We start from the raw sequence: 25,905 nt of genomic DNA on the forward strand, positions 1-25,905 counted from the left end.
CGCGTCAGGGCCGTCCGGGGGCGCCGCCGGCGATGCCCGCAGCCCCCGCCACGCCCCGCCGGGCCTGCTGAGCCGCCCCCGGGCCGGGGCCGCGCCGGGTCGGGCCGGGCCGCGCCCGGGCGGAGCCGTGCTGCCTGCATGACCCTCCGGCGGCGCGGGGAGAAGGCGACCATCAGCATCCAGGAGCATATGGCCATCGACGTGTGCCCCGGCCCCATCCGGCCCATCAAACAGATCTCCGACTACTTCCCCCGCTTCCCGCGGGGCCTGCCCCCGGACGCCGGGCCCCGCGCCGCGGCGCCCCCGGACGCCCCCGCGCGCCCCGCGGCGGCCAGCGCTGGCCGCCGCAGCCCCTCCGACGGCGCCCGCGACGACGACGAGGATGTCGATCAGCTCTTTGGAGCCTACGGCTCCAGCCCCGGCCCCGGCCCGGCCCCCAGCCCGGGGCGGCCGCCCGCCAAGCCACCCGAGGAAGAGCTGGACGCCGACGGCTACGAGTCCGACGACTGCAGTGAGTTTCCCACCCGCCTGCTCCTCGCCCCTTCCCCTGCGCGGCTGCTCGCGCTCCCGCCCTCGCCCGCACTCGGCTCCCCTGCGGTCTCGGTCCCTCCGGCACACCCCCCACCTGGTGGCAGTCCCCGGCCGCGCCGTGCGCTCTCCGCGCTCCCAGCACACACAGCCCCTCCCTCGAGCAGGTCCGAGAGGTGGGAAGTTTGGGGGCGCCCCCTGGGGGTGTCCCATTTCCAGCGGCCGGCTCCCCGGAGCCCGCGCCGCGCCCCCTCTCGGCCCGCCCGCCGGGAGCCCCAGCGTGGGCGGCGGCTTTTGTTCCCTGGCAGGGCGGAGCTGCGCCCCGGGGAGACACCAGTTGCTGCCAGCCGCTCGATCGCTCCCTGCCCCGGAGCACGCGGCGGATCGGCCCCGCAGCCGAGGGTCGGGCTGGGCGAAAGGCGGAGAGACACCGGGGCCGGAGTCGGGCGGCCTCCCTGGTGGGCCGGCGGCCGCAGAGCGCGGCGGCTTGACTGGCGCACGGGCCGAGGACCAGGGTACCATGGGGCCCGCTTGTCCTTTGGAAAAACCTTGGTGGTTCCTCCTCCCACGTTCGTTGGTCCCGCCGCTGCGCTCGACCGGGCCGCTGACCTTCGCCCACCTGTTACACCCGCTTCCCCGGCCAGTAAGGGCCCCCACCCCCACCCCAGCCTCCTGCTGCGGGCAGGAGCCCCGAGCCCCAGGGAATAGGCAAGCTCCGGGGCCCCCGGGGCCGACGCCCGGCTGGCTGGTGCTCCTGGCGTCTTTCTGGGCTCCGAGGGTGGTCGCCCTGGCCGCCCCGCCCGCCCCGGGACTGGAGGGGAAACCGAGAACGCCGAGGTCGCCGTGCGGTGCCGCCGGGTGGATTTACGCGGGATGGGGCCGGGGACGCAGGCAGCGTTGCTCGCCAGGCCCCTGCCTGGCTGTAGCCCCTGCCGCGTCACTCTCAGAGCTAGAAAACCCGAGTCCAACGCCGGTCCTGCGGGAGGTGTGGACTTTTCTCCGGGCAGGGGTCGCTCGCCCACTTCGCCGAGGCTCGCCGGGTCCCATCCCCCACGCAGCGCAGCGACGGCGGCTGCGCCTGGCTCGGGTGCCCCCATGGGCCTCAGCCTGGGGGTCTGGAGTTTCCCCAACATAAAATGTGCCTCTGCAAGCTGACAGTTACCAGCACCTCAGCGGGAAGCGGTGGGGCCAGACCTGTCGTCACCCTACCCAGGGATGCCCGGGAGGAGAGTAAGGGGGAGGCCTGCCAGCCCTGAGTCCAGTGGGTCGGAGCCTGGCCTGTGATGGAAAGCTGCCAGCTCTGCACGCTCCCGGGCCTGGACCACAGCCCTCCGGCCAGAGCCTGGCATGTGGAGGCCCTGCCAGCCCAGGGGCATGGGGATGAGGAGCAGTCCTCTTCCTCCATTTTCCTGCCAGACTGGGGAAACTGGGTCGGGAGAGTTTATTGCCCTCCAGGCTGTGCCCTGGATCTTCCCTACCCCCAGTTCCTGGCACCCTGGGCCAGGTGCACCCCCTCACTTGCTGTGCCTCTGGGCAGGTGGAGACCGAAGTCACCCCTTTGCATGCCCTGAATCTTCCCTGGCTCCAGAAGAAGGGGTGGGCCACTTGTTCCCATTTCCAGCATCTTTCCTGCTACGCCAGGGGAGCAGGCGAGCAGGGCAGGGCTTCCACTCGAGCTTCAGGCTCTCCTGGTGCCACCCGGGCCCTCCGGAGACACACAGCTAAGAGGTGAGAAATCAGGCTGTTTCTTTCGGCTGTCCCTGAACCCACAGGCAAGGAGGGGACCAGAAAGTGCAAGACACGAGCCGGTTGCCCCATCTTCAGTCCATCAACTCAGAAGTCCTTCACAGAGCACTGTCTTCACAGCAGAGAGGGAATGGGGCTGGGGCCCCGGACCCAGAGCTCATTGTCCTAGCAGGAGACAGACGCACTTGGGGTCAGCAGTGTGGGGCAGTCGGACACAGCCTTGCCAGCCTGAAGCCGTGGGTTGGCCACACCCATGCCACCAGGGCACTCTGCTGCAGAGAGCCAAGGAGAAGGGTGTGTCACCAAGCCAGGGCCAGCTTGAGCCCCCTCATTCCCTTCAAGGGGCCACTGTCCTGGGCTTAGACCCCATCAGTGGCCAAACATCCCACCTTGAGAGCACATCTAGGTTCTGGGGCTGGGGGGCCAGGTTCTAGGGTGGAGCCATTCTCTACTCAGTAGCCCAGGCCTCACCTCCCTCTCAGCTCTGACAACCAGATCCCTACAATAAGCCTAAATGATTCAAGCCAGATGGTTCATTACGGCTTTAGCCAGGGTTATGCTATCTGCTGCCCTAATTATTGGATTATCTCTGTTCTAACAAAAAGAAATTAGGACGGTTGCTCTGTTGTCCAAGACCGGGAGTGAAGTGCTGTTTACTTATTCAGCCTTTTTTCCCCTTCTCTTTAAAGCCCATCCTTGATTAAGTCACCGCAAGGCACAAGCGCAAAATCGACAGGCTCCCCACTGATCTAATAGAGGAGCGTTAACAGGGAGAAGATGCAGAAATGTTATAGTTAGAGGTGTCCCTTGTGCCCGCGGCCTCCCAGTGACCCACAGAGCGGCCTGGCTAAGCTGGACTCCGCTGCTTGCTGCCCTTCCAATGGTCCTATGCCCCCCCAACCTCCACACATGCTACTCCCCTGCCTGTGATGCTCTCCCACCCAGTCTCCACCTGTGGAAACTCAGACCATCCTTCAAAGCCGTAATGACTAGAATGCTTTGGGGTTTCTAGGTAACAGAAAATTCAGAGTGCCTCAAACAGTGAGGACTGTTGAGGCCGTGTGACACTGGGGCAGATTCACGCCGCCGCTCAGCAGCAGTATCAGCGGCAATGGTTGTCTTTCTCCACTCGACCACGTCCTTTTCTTCTTTTCTTTAAGTTTTATTTATTTATTTTCTGGCTGTGCTGAGTCTTCGCTGCTGCACGGGCTCTAGTTGTGGCGAGCAGGGGCTCCTCTCTAGCTGCAGTGCACAGACTTCTCATTGCGGTGGCTTCTTTTGCTGTGGAGCACAGACTCTAGGGTGCACCGGCTTCAGGAGTTGCCGCTCCTGGGCTCTAGAGCTGTGGTGCAAGGGCTTAGTTACTCCAAGGCATATGGGATCTTCCCCGATCAGGGATCAAACCCGTGTCTCCTATGTTGGCTGGTGGACGCTGAGCCACCAGGGAAGTCCCACCTTTTCGTCTTAGGCTGACCTCCCTCATATAACAGTAAGATCCTAAATTTGATGAGTTTCTACTCCCATGTTTCAGTTTAAAAGCGAGGAGACCTCTCCCCAGGAAATCTGTCCTTCTGTCTCTTGGGCCAGAGTCGCATCTCATGGTCACGCTTACACTGGCCCCTGCATGATTCATCCAGGGCTGAGTCAGGACTAATGGCCACAGAGGCCTTGAAGCAATGATGGAGAGGAGGAATCACTGTTAGGCTGGCCCAGAAGGCCCTCAGCTGGAATCATTTCCCTGTCCCTGCTTGCTGTGATTCCCCTTCCTTAGGGCCCTGTCATATTCTACCTGGCCCGTATTTCCACACACTCAGCCTCTCGGGACCAACTAGGTGTCCGGCACTCTGCCGAGCATGGAGGTTGCAGAGTGCCTGAGACGCAATCTCTGCCATCAGGAAGTTCATGGAAATGGAGACACACAAATAACCCAGCAGTGACGAGTCAGGAACCCAAATGGGAAGCGCTGGCTTGCACGGAGCTCTCCCACAAAGAGGGTGCAGTGGGAGGAGGGAGAACGCAGGCTGGCCGAGTGGAAGGAGGAAGAGTCCAGTGGCTGGAGCAAGGGAAAAAGAGGATGATGAAGCCCAAGTGGTCATATCACAGAGGGCCTGAATGCCACACCAGGGAGGTTGGCAGAGTCCAGGAGGCAGAGGAGAACCTTTGGACTGTGTAAAGTAGGGGAATGAATAGGTTTATGTATATTTGGGTGGGGGTAATTTTATTTTTATGTATTTTTGGCTGTGCTGGGTCTTTGTTGCTGCAGGCAGGCTTTCTCCAGTTGCCGCAAGTGGGGGCTACTCTCTAGTCCCGTGCACGGGCTTCTCATTGGGGAGGCATCTCTTGGTGCTCAGGCTTCAGCAGTTGTGACGCATGGGCCTAGTTGCCCTACAGCATGTGGCATCTTCCCGGACCAGGGATTGAACCCGTGTCCCCTGCATTGGCAGGCAGATTCCTAACTACTGGACCACCAGAGAAGCTCATGAGTAGGTTTATAAAAGTCCTTGCCCTCTACCTTGAGCACCTGGTAAGCAGGACCATAAAATCTATGGCTCATTCCTCTTTGTTCCCCCTGCAGCGTCTGGTCAGTGCCTCAGTTTCCCCAACTAGGAAATCCTTTCAACTCAGACTTGATCATTTTCTGTGGTTCTTGCCATGGTGGTTGTTTTTTTTTTTTTTTTTTAACTATTTGAGAGGATGACATTTTTCTTAAAAAGAGAAATCAAGGGCCAATTTCCTATTCCCAAGGGTGTATGGGTGAGGAAAGTCCAGGTGCAAACCAAGGTCAAAATGATGCTGTCAGTCTCCATCAGCCAAGCAGAGGGATGTTCTGCCTTAGAGGAACTGACAGGAGCTGAGCTTGATTTTCTCTGAATTAGCCCCATTAAAGCTCTATAATTATCAACAAGCGGGTGACAACTCTCAGAGGCCCATTAGTGACCAAGTCTCATAATTTATCCAAGGATGTAAACTTTAGCCAGGACGTGTGATTTGAGTGGCTGGAGGGCAGGACCTTGTGGCTCACAGGGACAAGCACCTTCACCTGTCCTCAGGGCCCCCTTCGCCTGCCACAAGCCCAGGCGGCCTTTCAACTCAGAGGCCCCTCTCGGGTGGCAGACCAGCCCTCCCCAACCCCAGGAGCAATTCTGTTTATCCCTCTTTTGTTTTTCTGCCCCATCCTCTCAAGAGTTCAGCTTAACAAAGTAGCAGACAGAAAATACTGGAAGCCACTAGGCTTTAAGGCAGGAAGGAGCGATGGGGATGGAAGTGAAGAGGCCTGGATCCTACGTCCAGCTCTGCTGTGCCACCCTGGCCAGATCACCTCCCCTCTCTGAGCCTCATTTCTCCAAATAGGTAATAAAGAGCTCTCTAAGAGAGCTCCACCACCAGCAAGTCTCTAAAAATGGCGACTGAGCTTCTATTTCTAAACTATTATTTCTTCTAAAACTTGCACTGGCATCTGAAGAAATCCACCAATCTCGTCCTGGAGCAGCACTGGGCTTGCTGTTCCTTCCCGGGCAGTGATAACAGCTATCGGTTTTATTGAGCAGTGTCAGCACCCCCCCCCCCAAACACAGGTGTCTGTAAATCCAGTGGAAGGGACCCCTCTCCCTGCCTGGAGCTGAATTTCCCAGTGGGGGCTCTGTCGGCTGCCTTGTCCTTCTCTGGGATGAGGAACTGGGCAGAGATTGTGAACTGTGTGGATTTTGTGGTTGCCATTCTTTTCTTTTAATTGGAGGATAATTGCTTTACAATGTTGTGTGGAACTGTATGTTTTAATACATGAGCATCACACATCTCTGCTCGAGTGAGCAGCCGGCGAGCGAGTTAGTTTGGATAGACCAGCCTTGTGAATTGAACATCTGCTCATTGCTGGTGTCAGAGGCGTGGTCCCTGCCCTCCGGAGGCTAACGTCTGGAGGCACAAGCCGCAAGTTAGGCCTGAACAGAACAGTAGGCTGATTCACTGTCTTGCAAAGCCAAGAGCTTTAAAGGCTGTTACTGCAAAAGCCTGGGGAAGCCTGGGCCTGTGGCTGTTGTTGCAGGCGAGGTGATAGATCCCACACTTAGAGCACCCTCACCTGCCCGCTGGCACGGAGGCATCCTAGCAAGCAGGCAGCAATAGGCCAGATGCGTGCTCAGTCACGTCCGACTCCTTGCGACCCCGTGGACTGCAACCCGCCAGGCTCTTCTGTCCATGGGATTCTCCAGGCAAGAATACTGGAGTGGATTGCCATTTCTTTCTCCAGTAAAATCTGCAGGGGTCAAACTTGCTTCTCCTGGATTTCAGGTAAATTGTTTACTGCTGAGACACCTGGGAAACCCAATAGGCTAGGACTAAAGCATGCTTCCCCCGCTCGGGGAAAAGGACTCTTGGCTCCACCTAAGGCCTGTTGACTTTGAGTTTAGACACAATTTTAACAACTATTCTCACCTGGTTTCATAGAAGACCCAAGTAACCAGTGACCAGGAGGCAGAGCTGCCTATGCAACCAGGGGCAAGTACTTTAACATAACAGGAGTTTCAAGCGGATGTCAAGAGAGGAGGCAGAAAAAACGTCAAGAAAACCTCACAAAGAGTGGCCACCTGGGATCGCCTGGTGAAGGACTCGTCTCACACACCCTTCAGTGCCCGGGCTGGGACTTGGACACAGGGCACAGTTAGCTGAAGTCATAGCAATGACTCAGGTTGTTCCGAAAAGTCTTAAGTGACCGTTTGTGTATTCTGCTCACAAGGGCTGGGAGGGGAGCGATCCAGTTCAGAACGAGTTCATTCCAGGAGGTGTCTCAGAGGGGCAAGTACGCTTATCTAGAAACATCACCTAAATGGATCTGCTTCTTCTATAATTATCTACTGAGTACTTTCCGCACCCCAGGCATGCCGTGAGGTGGATGCTGTTGTGTTTCCATTTTGCAGATGAGGAAACTGAGGCACAGAGAGACTAGATATGCTAAGGTCACAGAGCAAGGAAGTGCAGAGCCAGGGTTTGAACCCAGGGTCAGACCTCAGAGGTCACACACTCTACAGGTGCCCCCGCCAGGCAACAACAGAGACGCTGAGCGGGGTGCCTGACCCTGTGTTAGGAGCAGAGATGCAAGACAAATAGTGGCTGGACTTGGCCAGCAGGCTGTGGTTTGCTCTCGACCCACACTGGGCAACCCTGGCCTCCCCCTAGCATGACTCCAACCACCCAGCACCCTGCCCTCTGGGTGGTCCTGTGGTTGAAATGCCCCTTCTCCCAGCCCCACTCTGCACTGGCCAACTCCTACTCATCTTGCATGGCTCAAGTGAAGGGTCACTTCCTCCAGGAAGCCTTCTCTGATGGCCCCAGTTCACATCAAGTTCAGGCCTCCTCCATCAATCCTGCCCCACCAGACTTTGCTGTGGCAAATCCTTCTCTTCCATTCCTCCTGTTAAGCTGTGCTTTCCTTGGAGCAGGAACCTGCGTTTTGATATCTTCTTTCCTGTGTGTGTATGTGTGTGTGTGCATACTCAGTCATGTCTGACTCTGTGACCCTGTGGACTGTAGCCCACCAGGATCCTCTGTCCATGAAATTTTCCAGGCAAGAATACTGGAGTGGGTTTCCCTTTCCTTCTCCAGGGGATCTTTCCAACCCAGGGATCGAACCCACGTCTCCTGCATTGGCAGGCAGATTCTTTACCACTGAGCCACCAGGGAAACCCCTCTTCATTCCTAGAGCCTAGCATGTTGTGAACACTTGGTAATGAGTGAATGAATGGGAAGCCAGTTGACCAGCAAGCAGGGTCTGGGCCTCTAAAGACATCCTGTGAATGTGTGTCTCGCGAGGGAGACTTGCCCCTGAGGTCCGCCCTCACCCACCACCCCCGCCTTTATACCGGGAGCCACAGAGGCATGAAAGGCCACAGCTGCTGTGTGTGATGGTGCCTGAGGGCGGCAGCTGCATCCAGTCACTGCCACACCCTCTGCCCGGCCCTTGGGAATCCCTCTCTGCTTTTTCAGCGGCCAGGGTGGCACCATGAGGGCCCAGCTCACTCCTCGTAGCCTGCCCAGGGCCCCTAAGGGCCTGGAGAGACCGGGGGCCGCAGCCCCGAGTGCCGCTAGAGGGGGCGGTGAGTGGACCAGCTGGTCGGCTGGGCCCAGGCCTGCAGGCACCCAGAGCCTGACCCCTCTGCCTCCTCGCACGATCTTAGGACAGACAACAGGCCAAGGGGAGCCGAGGTGTGGAGCCTAGGCCGGCAGTCGCACCAGGATGACAGGAACCCCTTTAGCCGCGTGCCCGGCACACATGGCCACACCCTACACCAGCTACAGGCCACGAGGCATGATGCAGGGGTCAGAGGCCACCACTCAACGGCATCTGGGGAGTGATGGGCCTAACCCCCCTGAGCTCCTTCCCAGGGTGGGAGGGGCTGGACAGGTAGTAGGTGCCCAGTCGGTGGCAGTCGGCATGGACACCCTGACACCTCGTCCGACTACACAGGGCTGGGTGACGCTTCTCCCCTGTGTGGCCCCGGGGTGACCTGAGCCCTCCTTGTCCGCAGCCGCCCTGGGCACGCTGGACTTCAGCCTGCTCTACGACCAGGAGAACAACGCCCTGCACTGCACCATCGCCAAGGCCAAGGTAGGCCCACTGGCGGGCGCGGGGCGAGGAGGCAGTGCTCAGCCCAGTTACTCCTAAGATGCTGCTGCCTCCCCTGCAGGAAAAGAGTAGAACCGAGAAGCCGGAGAGATGAGAGGAGGAGGGTGGAAGGGTAGCCTGTAGGGGCCTAAGGCGGCCACAACTGGGGAGCTGTCAGGGAGGGAAGGGCAGGCGGGGTGCTGGTAGGCCCGTCCTGCGGGCGAAGAGGAGGGGTTGGACATGGACGCCTCCGGCCCAAGGTTCCCAGCACCTGGGCCTCCCACCTCCCTGGGGAGGCTCTGGTCACATGGGCCTGAGCTTGCTCTCTGGGCGGGGGTGCTGGGTATCTGAGCCCCATGGTCCCCTGTCCTGGGCTGGCCCCCGTCAACTCTGGTCTTAGCCACGCTGTTCCCTTCGTCCCCACCGCATCGCTCCCCGCTGGGAGGAAGGTGCCCAGGCTGATGTTCTCCCGCAAGGTAAGGGCGGCTGTGCCGCCTGGTAGAGCCTCCTGGTAGAGCGGTGGAAGGGCCTGGGCCCGGCTCCAAGCGAGGAGCCTCCGGCATTGCTGCCTGGGCCCAGCCCCACCACCAGCCCCCAGCCTGCCAGCTTCTCTCCCCTCCTCCGACCCTACCTGTGACTCTTGCCCGTCCAGAGGGGCCGGCCACCTGCTTTGCCCCAGCTGTGCCCCTCCGGGCCTGGGCCACCATGCTGGGGTGAGTAGTGTCCCCAGTCGACCCACGCCATCGCCTCCCCACCCTCTCCTCCAGGGGCCACTCCAGCGGTGGCGTGCCAAGGTGGAGGGCAGGATGCACGCCCGGGCAGACCCTTCCCTTCGCCCTCCACCCAGCTGTGTAGATAGAGGTTGTCCAGGCCTGGAGGCTGGGAAAGGGCACTGGCTGCCAGACTGCTCTGGCAGAGCCAGCCCTCCTCCCTAACCCGTGCAGACACTGGCCCCCCGTGCTGTGTGCCCCGCTGTCTCTACTGGGCTCTCGAGGGGCTGCATGGGTGTACTGTGGTGTGTGTATATGTGTGTGTCCACTTAGGGTTGCTCCACTCACGGCATTGGCAATGGGGGAGCCATGGCAGCCCCCCAATCTCCAGTTCACCCTCTGCTGGGCAGGAGGTGGTGCAGGTGTGGGAGGGGCTGGGGTGGGCTGTGGTGTGGGGAGGGGCCCCAGGGGATAGGAAGGCTGAGGCTGACAGGGGGCACCCCTTGGGTGTCTCACAGAGGACACCAGATGCCCCAGCAGTGGACCCTAGCTCGGGCACTCTTTCTGTAAGTGGGTAGAGTGGCCTCAGTTTGCTCATCTGTAAAATAGGGTTAATCGTCCCCACCTGTGTGATTGTTGTGAGCATTAAATGAGTGAGTGCTTAGTACCTAATGCTGTCCTGGAGGACACACCCACCCACAGCAGAACTGGGAAGTTCCAACTTTGTGGGAAAGGTTAAGAGGTGTGTATTGGGCAGGGTCGCCTCTGCCATGGTATACACAGAGCCGCCCAGCCAAGCCTCGTCCTGGAGTCAGCCCTACGGGGCAGGACAGAGCTGGAGCCCAGGCAGCTCTGCGCCCAGCTCAGATGCTCCACCCAACCCTGAGCCACTTCTCTGGCATCCTCAGAGGGTCTAGCACAGACTGGAAGCGGGGCAAATGCCCCCGCAGCAGGCCCTGCTACAGTGTTGCCTCCTTGACTCTCACAACCACCTTGGGATTGTAACCCCTTTTATGGATGATAAAACTGAGGCTCAGGAGGCAGAGGCCTCATCACTTACCCAACTGCTAGGTGCCCGAGCTGGACCTGAACCCCGGCCATCCTGGTGCTAAAACCTGTGGGCCCCTTCCTGGTAACCAGGCAGTGCTGGTTAGAAGTTGGAAGCCCCGACATCAGATCTCAGCCCCTACCCGCGGGCTCCTCTAAACCAAGGTGGGGAGTGGGGAGAAGGGCCTCAGCTCCCCTGGGAGGTGGAGGATCAGGCTGGTGAGCTTGTGGTTCGTCTTTGGATGAGGTCATGGGGATGTCACCTCCACCCCGCACATGTCACCACTGCCTCCCTGCATCCCCGTGAGCCATCCCAGGAGAGAGTTTCCAGAAAAAGGAGCAGGCATGAGGTCAGCTGGGCGCCTCTCTGTGGTTCCGTGGGCTCCCTGGCTGTGCACACTTGATAGTGGTCGAGAGTGAGTGAGGGGTGCCCTCTTGCAGAGGGACTCTGCACAGCCGGCCAGCTTGTGTGGCCTCCGGGGACACAGGCAGAACCCTGTGGCCAAGCCAGAGAGAAACGGAGCCTGGTCTCCAGGACATATAACGTTCTCCCGTGGCTGCAGAGGGAGGCGTGTGGATGGGTGGACAGGGGCTCACGAGGACTTAGGGTCAGTGAGGAAAGTCGCAGGGCTTGGGAAGCAAGGGGAGATGGTTCAGGAAGAAGGAAGGATCTGACCACAGCAGGATAACGGGGGCCTCATTTAGAGAAAGGTGAGTCACTGGCCTCCATGACAAGGAGACGACAACGAGAAAGAGGCGATCTGACAAAGATGCCCCGGGTCATCTACACAGAATCAGACATTTGGGGGGAGTGGAGGGCAGGAATTGCACCGGTGCTGAGCCATCCTTGCTCCCCCATCCTGGGGGTACGGGGCAGGGGTGCTTCTGTGAAGAGGGTCATGAGTGGACCCAGCCGGGAGGTCCAGGGACCTGCTGGGACCTGCTGCCCCAGGTGCCTGGAGGCCCTGGCTGCTCTGTGTCCCCAAGCCCCCACTTACACCCTTTGCTGTTCTCCTCTGCCCAGGGCCTGAAGCCGATGGACCACAACGGGCTGGCAGACCCATACGTCAAGCTGCACCTGCTGCCAGGAGCCAGTAAGGTAAGAGGACCTGCTCTGGGCCCGCTGACCAGCTGTGCTCGCTTGGAGCCCAGGCTGGACTTGGGGCACCCAGGGAGCCCCCAGCTCCCACACCCACTCAGCCCCACACCCTCTAGGCCTCCCAGGGGACCTCTAGTCAGCACCACCTGCCTGCTGAGTTGGGGAAACTCTGCCAGGGAATTTCCAGGCCAGCATTTTATAAGAAACATCCTCAACTGGACATTAATACTATGTGCAAACAAGGGGTTCTGTGACCAAGTAACTTCAGGAAACATTATTAAACCAGTTTCTTTACTGCCGGACTTATCAGAGCCTTTAATGCCCTGGTGGGCGGCTCTGTGATGCTCCTCAAGGGGGCTGGAATGGTCAGCATCTGCCCAGATTATTTGACTACAGAACACTTGTTCCTGCACCAGATGATCTGACAAGCAGACCAGGCCAATAGGTGCATCTATGAGAGAAGAAAAGAAATTTTTTTTCTTAAATTAGCTATTAACAAAAGCATCAGCTGGACCTCGGCACAGGAAGATCAGAACTTGATTAGACTTCTTTCATACAGCTTACAGTTGAGTGCAGTTTCCTTTGTAATTTCATGGGAAGAAAGGTCTTTCCAGAAGTGGGTCCTTCCTTGGCCTTGGGAACTCACAGACATCGCAAGGCGTGAGGTGGGCAGACTCCATGCCGGGGGCGCTCAACGGGAGTCCAGCAGCTGTGATTCCAAACAGAGAGCAAGGCAGAAATGGAGGGACAGGGGACACAGGACACGAGAGCTTGAGCAGCAGAGCCTGGTGGCTGGTGTTCTTATCCCGGCCTCTTTCTCAGAAGCCATAGTTGAGAACTTCCTTCCTGGCCCGTGAGTGACCTCACAGGAAAACTCAGCAACTGGGGCGGGACCCTGGGCAGAGGGCCTTCCCGGCCACTGCTCTGGACAATGGGATGGCCCTGCCCCTAGGTGGCCACCCAGGCTGAGGAGCCACAGGCTGCTGAGGTCTGAGTTCCTTTGGGGGCCCAACCCCCCTGGATGAGTATATAGGTCTGGGGGTCCCACTCGTCCAGGGGAGTCACCCTGGAAGGGAAGGCAGGGCTGTGGGAAAAAGGACAATGGCCCTCCTCCAATGCCTGGAGGAGCAGGCTCCTCCTGCAGCCTTGCATCTTCATGCTGGGGTGGAGGTGGCAGGGTGATCCCCAGGCCTGTCAGGGCCACGCGGCCCCAGGAAGGGGCTCAGTGACCGAGCGTCCCTAGACTCCTAGGACCTCAAGTCGGCAGTACCTGCTGCCGAGTCCTAGGGGCTTGTCATAGGATTGACCCCTGAGTTAGGGCAGCGTTTCATATAGCACAGTCTCCTTATAGACAGGGGCCTGAAAAGCCAGCTGAGAGAGGTGGTCGTTATGCCCTGGAGCCCTGGCAGAGGGTACGGAACCCACTGGGTTCCACAGAGCTTATGCAAGTCGGGGAGCTGGGACTTGAACCCAGGGCCATATGACCTCAGAGCCTGGGCTGGTGTGGCAGACATCAAAGGGAACTGGGCACAGAGGGCAGAGCCTGAAGGGGACAAGACAGGTAAGGAGTTCAAGACCCGAGGTGTCCGGAAGCGCCAGGGAAGAAGGGGAGGTGCCTTCCGGCCAGGCAAGAAGACTGCGGGAGAGAAGCCAGTCCCACAGCAGACCTCCAGCAGGCCTCGGGCGGCCCAGCCCACACGTCCCGAAGAGGCCTTCCCCTACCACACCTGGGCACTCCCCTGGGAGGCAGGCCCCTCCAGCTGTGTTTTCCGAGGGCTGTGCTAACCAGTTACTGCCGAATGGGTGGGTTACACCACCACGGAGCTCTTACCTTCCATTTCCGCAGGGTGTGGGTCCCACTGGGCTAATATGGATTGGCAGCATGTCTGCCTTCCATCCTGGAGGCTCCAGGAGAGAAGCTGTTTCCCATTCCTCTCCAGCTTCCAGAGGCGCCCCTTTGGCCCGGCTTGTGGCCCCTTCCTCTGTCTTTAAAGCCGGTGGCACCTCTCTGACCTTCTGTCCTTGTCACACCTCCCTCTGCCTCTCTCTCGCCTTCCTCTTCCACTTTTAAGGGCCCAGTGATGACATGGCCCACCTAGATCATCTGCCTGTTGTATACAGATTTTTTTTTTTTTTTGGCGGGGCTGGGGAGTGGGGAGGGCCTGCACCATGGCATGTGGGATCTTAGTTCCCCGACCAGGGATTGAACTCACGTGCCCTGCAGTGGAAGCTCAGAGTTCTGATCACTGGACCGCCAGGGAAGTCCCTTTTCTGTTGTAAAGTCAGCCGATGAGCAACTTTCATGCCCCCACTTTGCTAGGTTCTGGGGGATTGGGATGTGTATGGGGCCATTACACTGCCCACTGCCCTCCTTGATGCTCAGAGGCTCATTTTTGCTCTCTCCAGGCGAATAAGCTCAGAACGAAAACTCTCCGAAACACTCTGAACCCCACGTGGAACGAGACCCTCACTTACTACGGGATCACAGACGAAGACATGATCCGAAAGACCCTGCGGTGGGTGACACCCCCCCGGCCACCAGCTCCCCCACCCAACCCAGCCTTGTCCATGGGACTGGACCTGCCCTCACACCCCTGCCCACCACTTGCAAACCCTCCCTGACTTTGGAAGCAAACTGAGAGGCCCCTTGCCCTCCAGGATCTCCGTGTGTGATGAGGACAAATTCCGCCACAACGAGTTCATCGGGGAGACCAGGGTGCCCCTGAAGAAGCTGAAGCCCAACCACACCAAGACATTCAGCATCTGCCTGGAGAAGCAGCTGCCGGTGAGTCAGGCTCTGGAGCCATCCAGGGCCCACGCTGCCATGAGCGCAAGGCCAGGAGCATTTTTTTTTTTAATCTATTTATTTTTTGCTGTGCTGGGCCTTCATTGCTGTGAGGGCTTTCTCTAGTTGTAGTGATAGGCGGCTACTCTTTGTGGCAGCAGCACAGGCTTCTCATTGCAGTGGCTTCTCTTGATGCAGAGCTCAATAGTTTTGACGCATGGGCTTAGAGGCCACGCAGCATGTGGAATCTTCCCGGACCAGGGATGGAACCTGTGTGCCCTGCATTGGCAGGTGGATTCTTAACCACTGGGCACCAGGCAAGCCCCCAAGAGCATTCATTGAGCACCTACTCTGTGCCTGGCATGGCTGCAAGTGCTGGGGAGACAGATAAATCTCCCTGCCCTCATGAAGCTTGGACAGGAGCCAGACCAAAAATGAGATAAACCACCCAAACGGATTGAACATTCGGCAGGGATCAGGGCCGAGAAGGAAAGCATGAGAGGGGCCGATGGGTTGGATGGGTGCTCTGGGAAGGCTCACCTGGCAAGCAGGGAATATCCCAGGCAGAGGGAGCCGCAGGTGCAAAGCCTTCATGGAAAAGTGCTCGGCCTGTAGGAGGCACAGGCAAGAGGCCAACTGAGTGGGGCAGAGGGAGCAGGGGGCAAGGGGTCCTGGGAGCTGAGAGCAGGAGTTGGGGTTGGGGAGACTGAGAGGACTCCAGCTTTATCTCTGAATGAGATGGACCACAGGAGCATGCTAGGCGGGGGCCAAGCTATCTGAGGATATTTTAACAGGCTCCTCAGGATGGGAGGGAGTGGAGGGCCAGGGTGGGGAAACTCAAAGTGCAGAGGGAGGAATGGGAATAGGACCTGGGCAGGGCAGCAGAGGAGCCGGGAGAAGGGCTGAAGATCAGCATCCTTAGGTGTGGGGCCTGGGAGGATGAAGGGTCATTCACTGGGATGCAGGGGACCATGGGAGGAGCAGCTGGGGATGCTCGGACCTCAACTGGAATGTGTTAGGCATGAGGTGCCTGTGAGATACCCAGAGGAGACAGAAAATAATTCCTAGAAATTGCAATTGTTTGAACATGTCAGAACCCATTTTGCCCCCAGCCGTCTGCAGCAGCTGAGCCCTCCCAGTCTCTGAGCAATGTTCCCCTCCCCACTCCCCTTCCCTCTCCCCTCCCCCTGCCTGCCTTCACCCAGTTCAAGAGGACTGGGAGGGATTGGCCAGGAGGTCCCAGGTCTGGGCCCCTAAGAAACCTGGGCCTTGAGGGACTGTGTGGTGAAGTCCCACAGAGGACACAGTTCCCTCTGCCCAGGACAATTCCCCACCAGAAGCCTGGGCAACAGGAAAGCTCTAGAGGACAGAGCCCAAGGGTCATCCCCTGAGTGCTGTACCCACCTAGGGCCCTGCTCAGCACAGCCTTGCCTGGTCAAGGCCAGGAACAATTAACCTGAGGTCAGAGCTCCCGTCCAGGGTCCCAGCTCTGTATTTTTGCATAACTTGAACAAATTGTACTCTGTGGTCACATTCTCTCCCACTCCTAGGCATGTGTGCGATGGAGATAACCTTTTAAGCGTTATTATTAGTCACTAACCGCAGCTGACCCAGTTTCTCCAAATGATCTATGTCACTTATAAAAGGCAACATCAGCTCCTGCTGGAGTTGTGTTCCTGAGTTTTGATCCCTGATATAAACAATCACCTGTGTGGTGCTGAATGTGAATTGTGTGTGAGCAGTGTGTGCAAGAGTGTGGAATGCATGCATGAGCACCTGTTTCATGCACAGGGGATGTGTTTGAGAGTGTACATGCTTGTGCCTGGGGCGTGATCAAGGCCTTGCTGAGCCTCGCTTGAATTTGCCAGGATCTCGTTGGTCCAGTTCAGAGACCCACAGTTGACAAGGGTGCAATTTGGGATAATTACTCGGCAGTAAAGATTCATTTTGATGGTACCTCATAGATTTTAGAGAGCCTTGTAAACCTTATTCATTGTTCATAAATACTGAGCAATGTCCCAGTTCAATGGTCTTTATGTGAAACCATCCAAAGTATATCCCACTGTAAAAAAAAAAAACAGCTGAAAATATCCCGGCTCATTATACTGTTTAATTTTCACACATCACACAACTGGCACACGAGTCATGGTTTAGTGAGGCTGTCACACTCGAAGCCCAAGGCCTGAGTGACAGGTGGTTGAATCTCACCTGCCCCCTCGGACCCGTGGGTACCGACCGGCTGAGCACTGTGTGGAGAAGTGGCCAAGGCTGCGTTTGCACTCAGGGAGAAGGCAGTGATCAACTGGCCCTGGGTGTGGGAAGGGGGAAAGTGGTCCTTCCTTCACCCCACAGGATTCCCATCTCCAGAGGTGCAAGCATGGCCCCGGCCCACGAGGGGCCATGTGAGGTGCTGCTTTAGTGCCAGGCAGAGGATAGTCAAGACCAGAGACTGAGTGTGAGATGAGCCTGGCAGAGACGTCTAGAAGGGGCCCTCTGAGGTCATAGGGCTCAGGCTGGGTGGACAGAAGGTAGAGGACAGGGGTTCTGGATGAGCATCAGCTGGAAGTGGGAGGTCTCAGGAGGGTGAGGAGTGGTCTCAGGGTGCTGACTGGGGTGCAGCGAGGACACACGGTGAGATGTAGACTTGAGGTCTGACTCCAGGGGGAGGTGCTGGGCCCTGCCCCACCCACCTCCTAGCTGCCCCTGGGGTGGGACTGTTTTCCCAGATTCTCCCCATGGGGCCCTCCTACACCCTGAGGCTCCAGGAAGCACGATCCAGGGGCCAGGGTCCCAGTGAACCACGTCCCGCGCCCACACCAGCACCCACTGGGCTCCACGTGGCCTGGGCCCACGGCTGCGGGAGGGGCGGGCAAGGACAGCTGAGTGACGGCTCTCCCGCTCCACAGGTGGACAAGACGGAAGACAAGTCCCTGGAGGAGCGGGGCCGCATCCTCGTCTCCCTCAAGTACAGCTCGCAGAAGCAGGGCCTGCTGGTCGGCATCGTGCGCTGTGCCCACCTGGCCGCCATGGACGCCAACGGCTACTCAGACCCCTACGTGAAAACGTGAGTGTGCGGCCCGCTCCTCACCCACCGTCTCACTTCTAGGTCCCGGGAGGAGCAGCAGCTGCGATGAGTAGATTGCGCAGCAAGTGGCTGTGTGAAGCACAGGGGGCGCTGTGCCCACCAGGGTCTTCTGTGCTCCATGGGTTGAATCTGGCCAAACCCGTTTCTCAGATGAGGCAACTGTTGCCCACAGAAGCTGAGTGGCTGCCCAGTCCACGCAGAAAGAGCAGTTCTCTCCCGATGGCTTGTTCAGGTCTCTCTGTGACTGTGGGGCCCAGGAGGGGCTGTGAGCAGATTGGAGGAAGGGACAGGAGGCTGGGAGATGCAGTGAAGGGGCTCCGTCAGGACTTAGGGCTGAGCACACGTGGGCACAGGCACAGCTAAGGGTCCATCCAGCCTGCCAGGTGGGGCTCTTGGTGGTGCTGGGGGGATGCTAACGCGGGGGCCCCAGAGCCGTGAACCTGGGTCAGGACAGGCTGTGATCAGAGCCCAGAAAGGAGCTGGTGGCCGTTCGGAGACAGGTGAAGCAGGTGGTTGGTGGGCACCATCTGAGCTTTGGGGCTTTCCACTAGCAAAAGATGGATCTTAGTCTGAGTTCACCGTTGTTTGAGGATGTCTTGAAGGTTAGAACTTGGGGAGGAATTTGGCCCAGCCGAAAGGAGCTGTTTCTGTTCAGGGAGAGGGACAGAGGAGTTACGATATAGTTAAGAAGCAGGGACGGTCCTGTCCTCAGGGCACAGCGAGGAGGCTCAGGTGACAGAGGCCATCACAAAGACTGACTGGTTTCCCGTTTAAAAAAAAAGAGTTGGGCCCCAAGCTCGAGCACTAGCAAAACTGACTTCCAGTGGGTCACAGACCACTGGGAGAGGACATGCTGTCCTAGCTCAGAAGACAGACTCTTAAAACCAGTGGAGAGAAAGTAAGCGACTCTGGGTAAGCTGGGAAGATGTGTACACTCTGTGGCCACATCATTTCCCTGCCAGGTCCATGGGCTCCAGAAAGCCAGGCCCCGGTGGAAAGCTGGTTTTGCTGCATTGCTTGAGATAGCCATAAGCTGGAGACAGCCCAGTGCTCATCAGCAGAGGGAGAGATGAATGAAGCGTGGCGTCTGCATACAGAGGAGTACTATGCAGTTGAAGTGAATAAACGAGGACTGGGTGGATTAATGTGGACAGCTATGCCAAGCGTGCCAAGCCCAGAGCAGACTATAGAGGGGAGCATGCAGCGTGACCCTGTAGGGATGGTCTCTGGGAAGGGAGGACGTGCGTCCACTTGTATCTGTGATGCTAGTTTCCCTAGGGAAGAAAATAGGATCTGAAGCCAGGGTGGTGTCGAGTTTTTAAATCGGCTCAGTGCCCACCTGCCAAGTTGATAGGAATTCCAGGGTCTCAGGCTGGGTTATCCGGAAAGCAGGGTCTCACCAGCTACAGTGGAAGGGCAGCTCTGGCAGGGCCTGTCCACCGCACCTGGGCACCTTCACCCCCCGGCCACAGGCGTGAGAGTCACTGGGCCACTGCAGCCATGCACCACTCTCCAGCCATGGGCTGGGTCAGGGTGGCCTTTCAGAGGGCAGCTCTGTGGGTGGCCCCATGGATCGGAGGGAGGCTCCCAGTGGCCTAGAAATACCTCCATCTGATTCAAGTTCCCCAGGTGACATGCAGGGGGCAGCTGCTCAGGGCTCCCATCTCTGAAAGGCCCCTTCACGGACCATGGGTCTCCTCCTTGCTAAGAGTAGGGGAGATGCAGGCACAGGTGTGAGATTCTGAGCAGAGCACCTGGGGCCACAGGGAAGAGCCAGGTGGAGGATGTTGAAGGGCAGAGCTAGATGGAACAAGGCCTTTTGTCAACATCCTTATTTTTTATGAACTTCATCCCAGGTGATAGCTGTCTCAGTCTCCCCAGGCTAGAAGCTGACCCCAAGTCCAGTCTTCTGGGGCTGATGATGGTTAACAGTCATCACATGTCCAGAGTAACTGCTGGGTGCCAGGGCTGGGCTAGGTCTCATGGAACTTTCTACGCGGTCCTTCTGTAACCTTCTCCATCCCCCACCCAGGGGTGCTGAGGAAACATGGAGCAACTTGCCCTGCTGCCCTGGGCAACCCCTTCCTTCTCTAGCCCTCTGGTGTCTTCTAGAGGCCTCAGGCAAGCAGCAGTCACTGTGCAGAAGAGACGATAGGCAGCAATGATAGGGGGACTCCAGGAGCCCAGCAGCCAGGGCAGGAGGGGGTCCTGATAGGGAGGGGGGGGCAGCCACCGATGGGCCCCAGAGCACCCAGGCTGTGCTCCTCACCCACACAGGCCGCCCTCCCTCCAGGAGACAGCATAGACAAAGGCCTGGGGGCAGGACGGGGGATGACCCCTGGCTGGGGTTGAGTGAGGGTCTCTAGCTGGGCACCGGCTGTGCAGTGCTGAGGGCGTGAGGAGCCCAGGACAGCTTCCCTTCAGGGGCTTCCAAAGGCAGGGCTGGGAGATGCTCCCACAGCCCAGGACCCCCATCCTTCCTCCTCGCCCCCAAACCAAACAAGCAAAGAAAGGTGAATCAGGAAACACATGGAAGCTTGTAAGGAGCTGAAGAAATTCACCATTTCTGGGTGGGGGTTTATGGGAACCCCCACCTGTTTAAAACTTCATCTTTATTGAGGCATAACTTACACCCAGGAGGTTTCTCCCTTTTGCTGTGGGACTGATGTATACAGTCTGGTTACCACCACCTCCATTAAGACACAGATACCATGGCCCTGGAAAGGTGCCCCAGGCAACTGCTAATTTGTTTTCTGTCACAATAGTTTTGCCTTTTCCAGACTTTCTTCCAACAGCAACTCCCACTTCTTCCACATGACCTAGTGCTCTGGAGAGCCCGCCATGTGGCACGTGCACCCGGAGTGCGGTCTGTAGGTCTGTACTGCTGAATACTCCTCTGTCAGATCACTTCCTCTTGAAGTGCACCAGGGTGGGGTCGCTTCCAATTTTTGATGGCTATATAAAGCTGCTAAAGAATGGGTTTTTGTGCAGACCTATGTCTTCATTTCTCTCCCCACCCCCAGCTTTTGTCAGTATGTATTTTCCAGTGTCTCTGTAATGAACCAGTATGACTTTCATAATACCTATCACAACTTTTTTTTAAAGTGTACAGAAAAGCCACAGTGAGATACCACTTTCCATGTTCGCTGATCCCACCCGGTGCTGGGCACCAGGAAGCTGGTGGTGGGTGAGAGAGAGTCTAGTGTCGGTGCGGGGACAGGGTGGGAAGCTTTGCAAATGAGAGAGCCTGGCTTCTGAGCGCCAGCCCTGTGCTGGGCAGCTGTGTGACCTTGGGTAAGTCCCTCCGCCTCTCTGTGCCCCAGATGAAGACTGCTGCTCTGCAAGCAGGGATTTCTTTTCTCTGCAGGAAGCATTGTTGCCCATGCCCAAAAGACCTTTTTCCTTCCCAAAGTTTCGGTGAGGCAGCAGCGACACACCCCAGGGACTAGGTTAAAAACCACTGTGTTATCCACTTAAGAAAGACGCATTTTATAGCATGCACATTCCATCTCCATAATCTGCTATTAAAAACAGGAAAGCTCTAGCAAGGGACCAACTCTGCTAAAAATGTTTTTCTGGAGGGAAATGTGAGCTTTGTGAAAATTCAAACTTCCAGAAATTAGGAAAACCCCCTTTCCTCGGGGAACAGAGGTCCAGGTGATGAATGACCCACCTGCTTCTCTCACTACACTGACCCCTCACCTGTGCCATGTCACCTGGTCATCACGAATGAACAGAAGTCTCTCTCCCGGGAGAAAGCGCTTCCAAGCCCTGGGGGCTCCGTGTGTTCTCACGGCCTTGTCTCACCCTCTGCCTATCGGTTGGTTGTAATTCCAGATACCTGAAGCCAGATGTGGACAAGAAATCCAAACACAAGACGGCGGTGAAGAAGAAAACCCTGAACCCAGAGTTCAATGAGGTACGAGGGGCTGGGGGAGCCGTAGGAAGGCCACTCACTCTCCCCTGGGGGGACTGAGTTTTCCAGGGGCCACTGTGGGAGCTGGAGCGTGGGAAGGGGCCCACAGGAGAGCCCCCAGCCGTGAGGTGGGGGAGTCGTGGGAGCAGAAGTGAGGCCAGGCTGAACCAGGTTGAGGTTCAGACGGAAGCAAGGGGAGGCCTGCAAACCTCTTCAGAGGATGGAATTGATAGTTCTGTAGCCATGGGGGATGTGGGGACTCAGGACCCCAGGAAGGTGGGTGCAGCTGGAGAGGGGCTCAGAGGAGCGAGATGAGGGAGAGGAGCCTGAGTGACTCAGGTCCTCAGGCCGAGGAGGTGCTGCCAGGGGGTCGTCGGATGTGGAAGGGTCCTGGAAGCTGACAGGAGAGAGGGTTTCACAAAGAAGGGAGTGGTCAGCAGAGTCGGCCCAGGCCGCCTAGCGATAAGGAGCCTCTCAGGGATCTTGAAAAAGGCAGCTTCAGTGACCAAGGGGCAGGCGGTCGGAGGGAAGGGGGCCCCTGAGGATCTCAGCCAGGCTCTCAGAAGTGGGTGAGACGGGCGAGAATCCATCACAGCAACTACTGCACACTGGCCACCAGCCGACTTCCAGGCCCTGTGGCATTGGCCCTAACACTCCCCTTCTGGCCACCAGGAATTCTGTTATGAGATTAAGCATGGGGACCTGGCCAAGAAGACCCTGGAGATCACCGTCTGGGATTACGACATTGGAAAATCCAACGATTTCATTGGTGAGAGGCCATGATGGGAATGCTGTTCAGCAACATGCCGGTCCTAGGGCAGACAGAGTCCTGAATCAGGCCACAGCCACGTTGCAGCCTGACCCTGTGTGACAGAGAAAGAAACAGGCCCAGAGAGGGAAAGAGGCCTGGCAGGGGTCACAGTAGCAGTGTGTGGTAGAGCAGGGGAAAGGGTAGATGATGGTCAGCCCTTTTGGGCTGGACTCTGAGTCCCTGTGGCCCCAGCTTCCTGGTGAGCTGGCTGGCTGTGCACGGCGGAGCTGCCCCCCAGTGCTGCTGCGGTCCTGGGGAAAGGCAAGGCAGGATAGGATCCTTGGCCCTGATTGGGGGGGTTGGGGGCAGTAAGAGGGTCTAAGCGTGTGGTGGTCAGAGCGCTGTCCACCCTCTCATCAGGTGGGTGGAGTAGATAGTCCAGCCTTGCAGCACAGAGTCTGGGAGGGTGTTGGGCGCACTGTTCCCGAGGGGCCCTGAGAGTCATAGGTCAAGTATCCCGGCTGCCCGGGCTCCCCTCTGCAGGCGGCGTGGTTCTGGGCATCAACGCCAAGGGAGAGCGCCTGAAGCACTGGTTTGACTGCCTGAAGAACAAGGACAAGAGGATAGAGCGCTGGCACACACTCACCAACGAGCTCCCGGGGGCCGTGCTCAGCGACTGACCTGCCCCGCCCGCCCGCCCACCCACCCGCCTGCCCGCCGCTGCCTGGCCCAGCGCAGGCCTGGCCCTGGGCTTCCTCGCTGCTGCTCAGGGCCTCAGCCCCCACGTTGGGGGAGATCCAGGACACCTGCTTGGACACAGAGCCGCAGCAGCCCCTCTGAGGGATGGTGGGGGCAGTGAGCTGGGCCTGCTTTCCACCCCCTGAGGCCCAAGAGGGCTGGGTGGAAAAAGAGGACCGCAGTCCTCACCCGGAGGAAGCGGATGGGGCCATCCAGAGGACAAGGACCCTACAGAGGTCAGCAGTGAGTTGGAGGGGACCCCAGGCTGAGAGGGGCAGTGGGGAAGGAGATTTTTGGGTAGGACAGGACTCTGAAGAAAGTCCATTCCCTAAAGGAGGTTCTGACTTTGGCGCAACTGGGAGGGTAGAAAAAATTCACCCGAGAGCCAGGAGTCTGGTGAAGATCCTGGAGCTCCCCATGAACACGGGCGAAGGCCAAGGGCTTCACTCAGTGATTCTGCAGGCCCCTGGGGAAGAGTGAGACCCAGAGCCTGCCCTCAGGGAGGTCCCCGTCTAGTTATGGAGCTCAAACAAACTCTTACGACAGGGGTATAAGGAATGCCAAGGCCAGCCTGACCCACCTACACATTCTGTGGACTCCTCTGGGAGGGCTTCCTGGAGGAAGTGATGTTTCAGCAAGACCTTGAAGAGTGAGTGGAGACTCTAGGCAGACAGAGGAGGAAGGGCACTGGAAACGGTGTCCAAGGCCTGGAGAGGAAAGATGATTTGGGCCAGGGAGAAACTGCCTGGACCCAGGGTCTCTCTCGGGAGGGTGGGGGGAGAGGCAGGCTTTGTTAGGAGTGGGGCAGGGGCACCCAGCCCTCCCCCATCCCACCCCTAGCTGCCAGGCCAACTGGGCTTGTAGCCATGGGAGGAGTGGCTTAAACTGATGTTGATGCAGGGTCAAGTTCAGTTCTCAGACCCAGCTCTCCCACCTTTGATCTTTCTCCTGAGGAAGCTGGAGGATGGATCCTGCTTCTCGTTGTTCCCAGCTTAAGATCAGGTCAGCTGTGGTCAGGAAGAGTGTGTCACTTCTTCGCATGAAAAAAACCAAAAGGCCTCCTTGTCCTCACCCTCCGCTCTCTGCCTTCCTCCACCCTCCCCATCCCAGGCTCTTCCTTCTGGGTTCAGGGTTGGAAAGCGGAGAGCCCCCCGCAGCTGCGTCTGCATCCATTCCCTACTGAGATCCCTCTCAGTACTCAGCAGCATCCAGGGCCTTGTTTCTGGGAACGGCTGGCTTTGTCCTCCAGGAGCTGAGAGCCACTCTGCACCCTGGGTCAGGGTCTCCAGGAAGGGATTGAGGGCATCAAGACTCTGGGGCCCAGGCCTGAAGCCCCCACCTCTTCCTGCTGACTAAGGGGCCTTCAGGAACCCTGGATAAACAAATGCAGAAACCAGGAATTTCTGTGTTCAGCCCATCCCTGCACTGAAGGAAAACACAGCTCAGAGAGGGAAAGTGATCTGCCTGAGGCCTTCCAGGTTCCCTGCCCCACCCCCAGCCCAGAGCTCTGACACCACACCCACAGCAACGCTAGTACAGGGCTCACGGGGCGCTGGGCTGGACCCTCTGCTGCAGACACAAAGCACATCACCATCTGAGGCCTGGGGGCAGGTGATGATATGAATCCCACCAAGTGCCCATCAGCCTGTTTTCATTTTCCAGGGAAAACAGGACTCCAGACCCCACACAGTACCTGGCAACCTTGGCTGGTCACAGAGTCTTGCTTTTGCCTCTCTGAGAAGGCTTGGTGCATGGTGAGGGCTTCTACAGGCCGTGTCTTGATGAATCGTCACAGGCCTGGGAGATGGGTTTAACTGCCATCTCCATTTGACAGATGAGGAAGCAGATTCAGAGGCAGAGTCTGATTTTGAGGAGCCTTGCATCTGGGTTAACTCTGGCTGTCTTCTTAGTATTGCCTTTGGGGGGGCTCTCTCATTCAGAGAGGAGCTTCACAGACTCCCTGTAAACACATGGAGATGCTGAATGGCCAAGTTAGATGCATACTAGAGCCTCACCCAGTACAACTTCCTTGTTAGACACACAGGGAAACCAAGGACCCGCAAGAAGAAGGGGCCTGTTCAGGACGCACTTGGGATAAGAGCCCAGGACACCGGGCGCCTAGTTCAAGGCCTTCCAACGCCGTGGGCTGTGCAAGTGCAGACTTGGTCCTGAAAAATGGTCCCTGAGGACCACAGGGACAGTCAGGCTGGAGGTGGGGCTTCCGGACAGCTGGCCCAGGCCGAGGATTGGGCTCTTGGGCAGGAGGCCTTCCAGGGAGACAGAACCTTCCCTAGGACCCTGGATCTGTTCTGGACCCCTTACAGCTTGTATCTCTGCTAGAGACAAAGTGCTTTGAGAAGCTGCGGTATCAGCTCTGCCTTTGACCCCAAACTGGCTTTCCTCTGCTCTATCAGCCCCACAAAAACAGGGAATTTGACGCCAAAAAAAAGTCATTCCGAAGTCAGCTGTCAATAACTAGGCGGTTACTGGACGGGGCATCCATCTCCACCCCCACCCTCCTACCTAGTCTCCGCCCCGCCCACCACTACTAGCCAATCCCCGACGGGCCCGTCTTCCAACTGAGGCGGTAACCTCCTGACCTCTAGTGGCGAGAGCGAGGAACTGCATCTCCCGGCCCGTGCATGTCCTCCCTTTGTTCCTTTTCCAACCGACAGAACCTCCCAATGCATGGACTCTGGCTGTCTTCGACGCAGACTCGTGCACTGCTTACCACCGTTTTGCTATCATGTGGCGACTGCAGAAACGGTCCTGAAACTGCAGCCCCCACACACAAATTTTGTACTTTCGTCCGACTTACCCGAAGGTGTCCTTTTTAAGTCTTATTTGTTAATATTTATAATGACATATAGTCCAAAGTAAATGGAAACATTCATTGCGATCA

At 57.8% G+C, this 25,905-nt stretch overlaps 1 protein-coding gene across 1 annotated transcript; it reads left to right on the top strand.

Moving 5' to 3' along the window:
• Nucleotides 1-57: 57 nt before the first annotated feature.
• DOC2B (double C2 domain beta) lies at nucleotides 58-25,905 on the top strand. The gene is made up of 9 exons (XM_019980383.2): nucleotides 58-511; nucleotides 8,796-8,875; nucleotides 11,654-11,728; nucleotides 14,135-14,244; nucleotides 14,387-14,513; nucleotides 17,420-17,577; nucleotides 21,436-21,517; nucleotides 22,187-22,283; nucleotides 22,809-25,905. The coding sequence occupies exons 1-9, from the start codon at nucleotides 139-141 to the stop codon at nucleotides 22,943-22,945; spliced, it is 1,239 nt and encodes a 412-aa protein (XP_019835942.2). The 5' UTR covers nucleotides 58-138; the 3' UTR covers nucleotides 22,946-25,905.

The sequence above is a fragment of the Bos indicus genome, chromosome 19 (assembly GCF_029378745.1).
Source record: "Bos indicus isolate NIAB-ARS_2022 breed Sahiwal x Tharparkar chromosome 19, NIAB-ARS_B.indTharparkar_mat_pri_1.0, whole genome shotgun sequence".
NCBI classification, from domain to species: domain Eukaryota; kingdom Metazoa; phylum Chordata; class Mammalia; order Artiodactyla; family Bovidae; genus Bos; species Bos indicus.

Bases quoted from the DNA above. Each gene is read 5' to 3' on its own strand.
- DOC2B (XM_019980383.2), top strand. From the start codon at position 139: ATGACCCTCCGGCGGCGCGGGGAGAAGGCGACCATCAGCATCCAGGAG. The intron at 17,578-21,435 runs GTGAGTGTGCGG...TTGTAATTCCAG, and splicing joins TCAGACCCCTACGTGAAAAC to ATACCTGAAGCCAGATGTGG. The intron at 21,518-22,186 runs GTACGAGGGGCT...TCTGGCCACCAG, and splicing joins TGAACCCAGAGTTCAATGAG to GAATTCTGTTATGAGATTAA.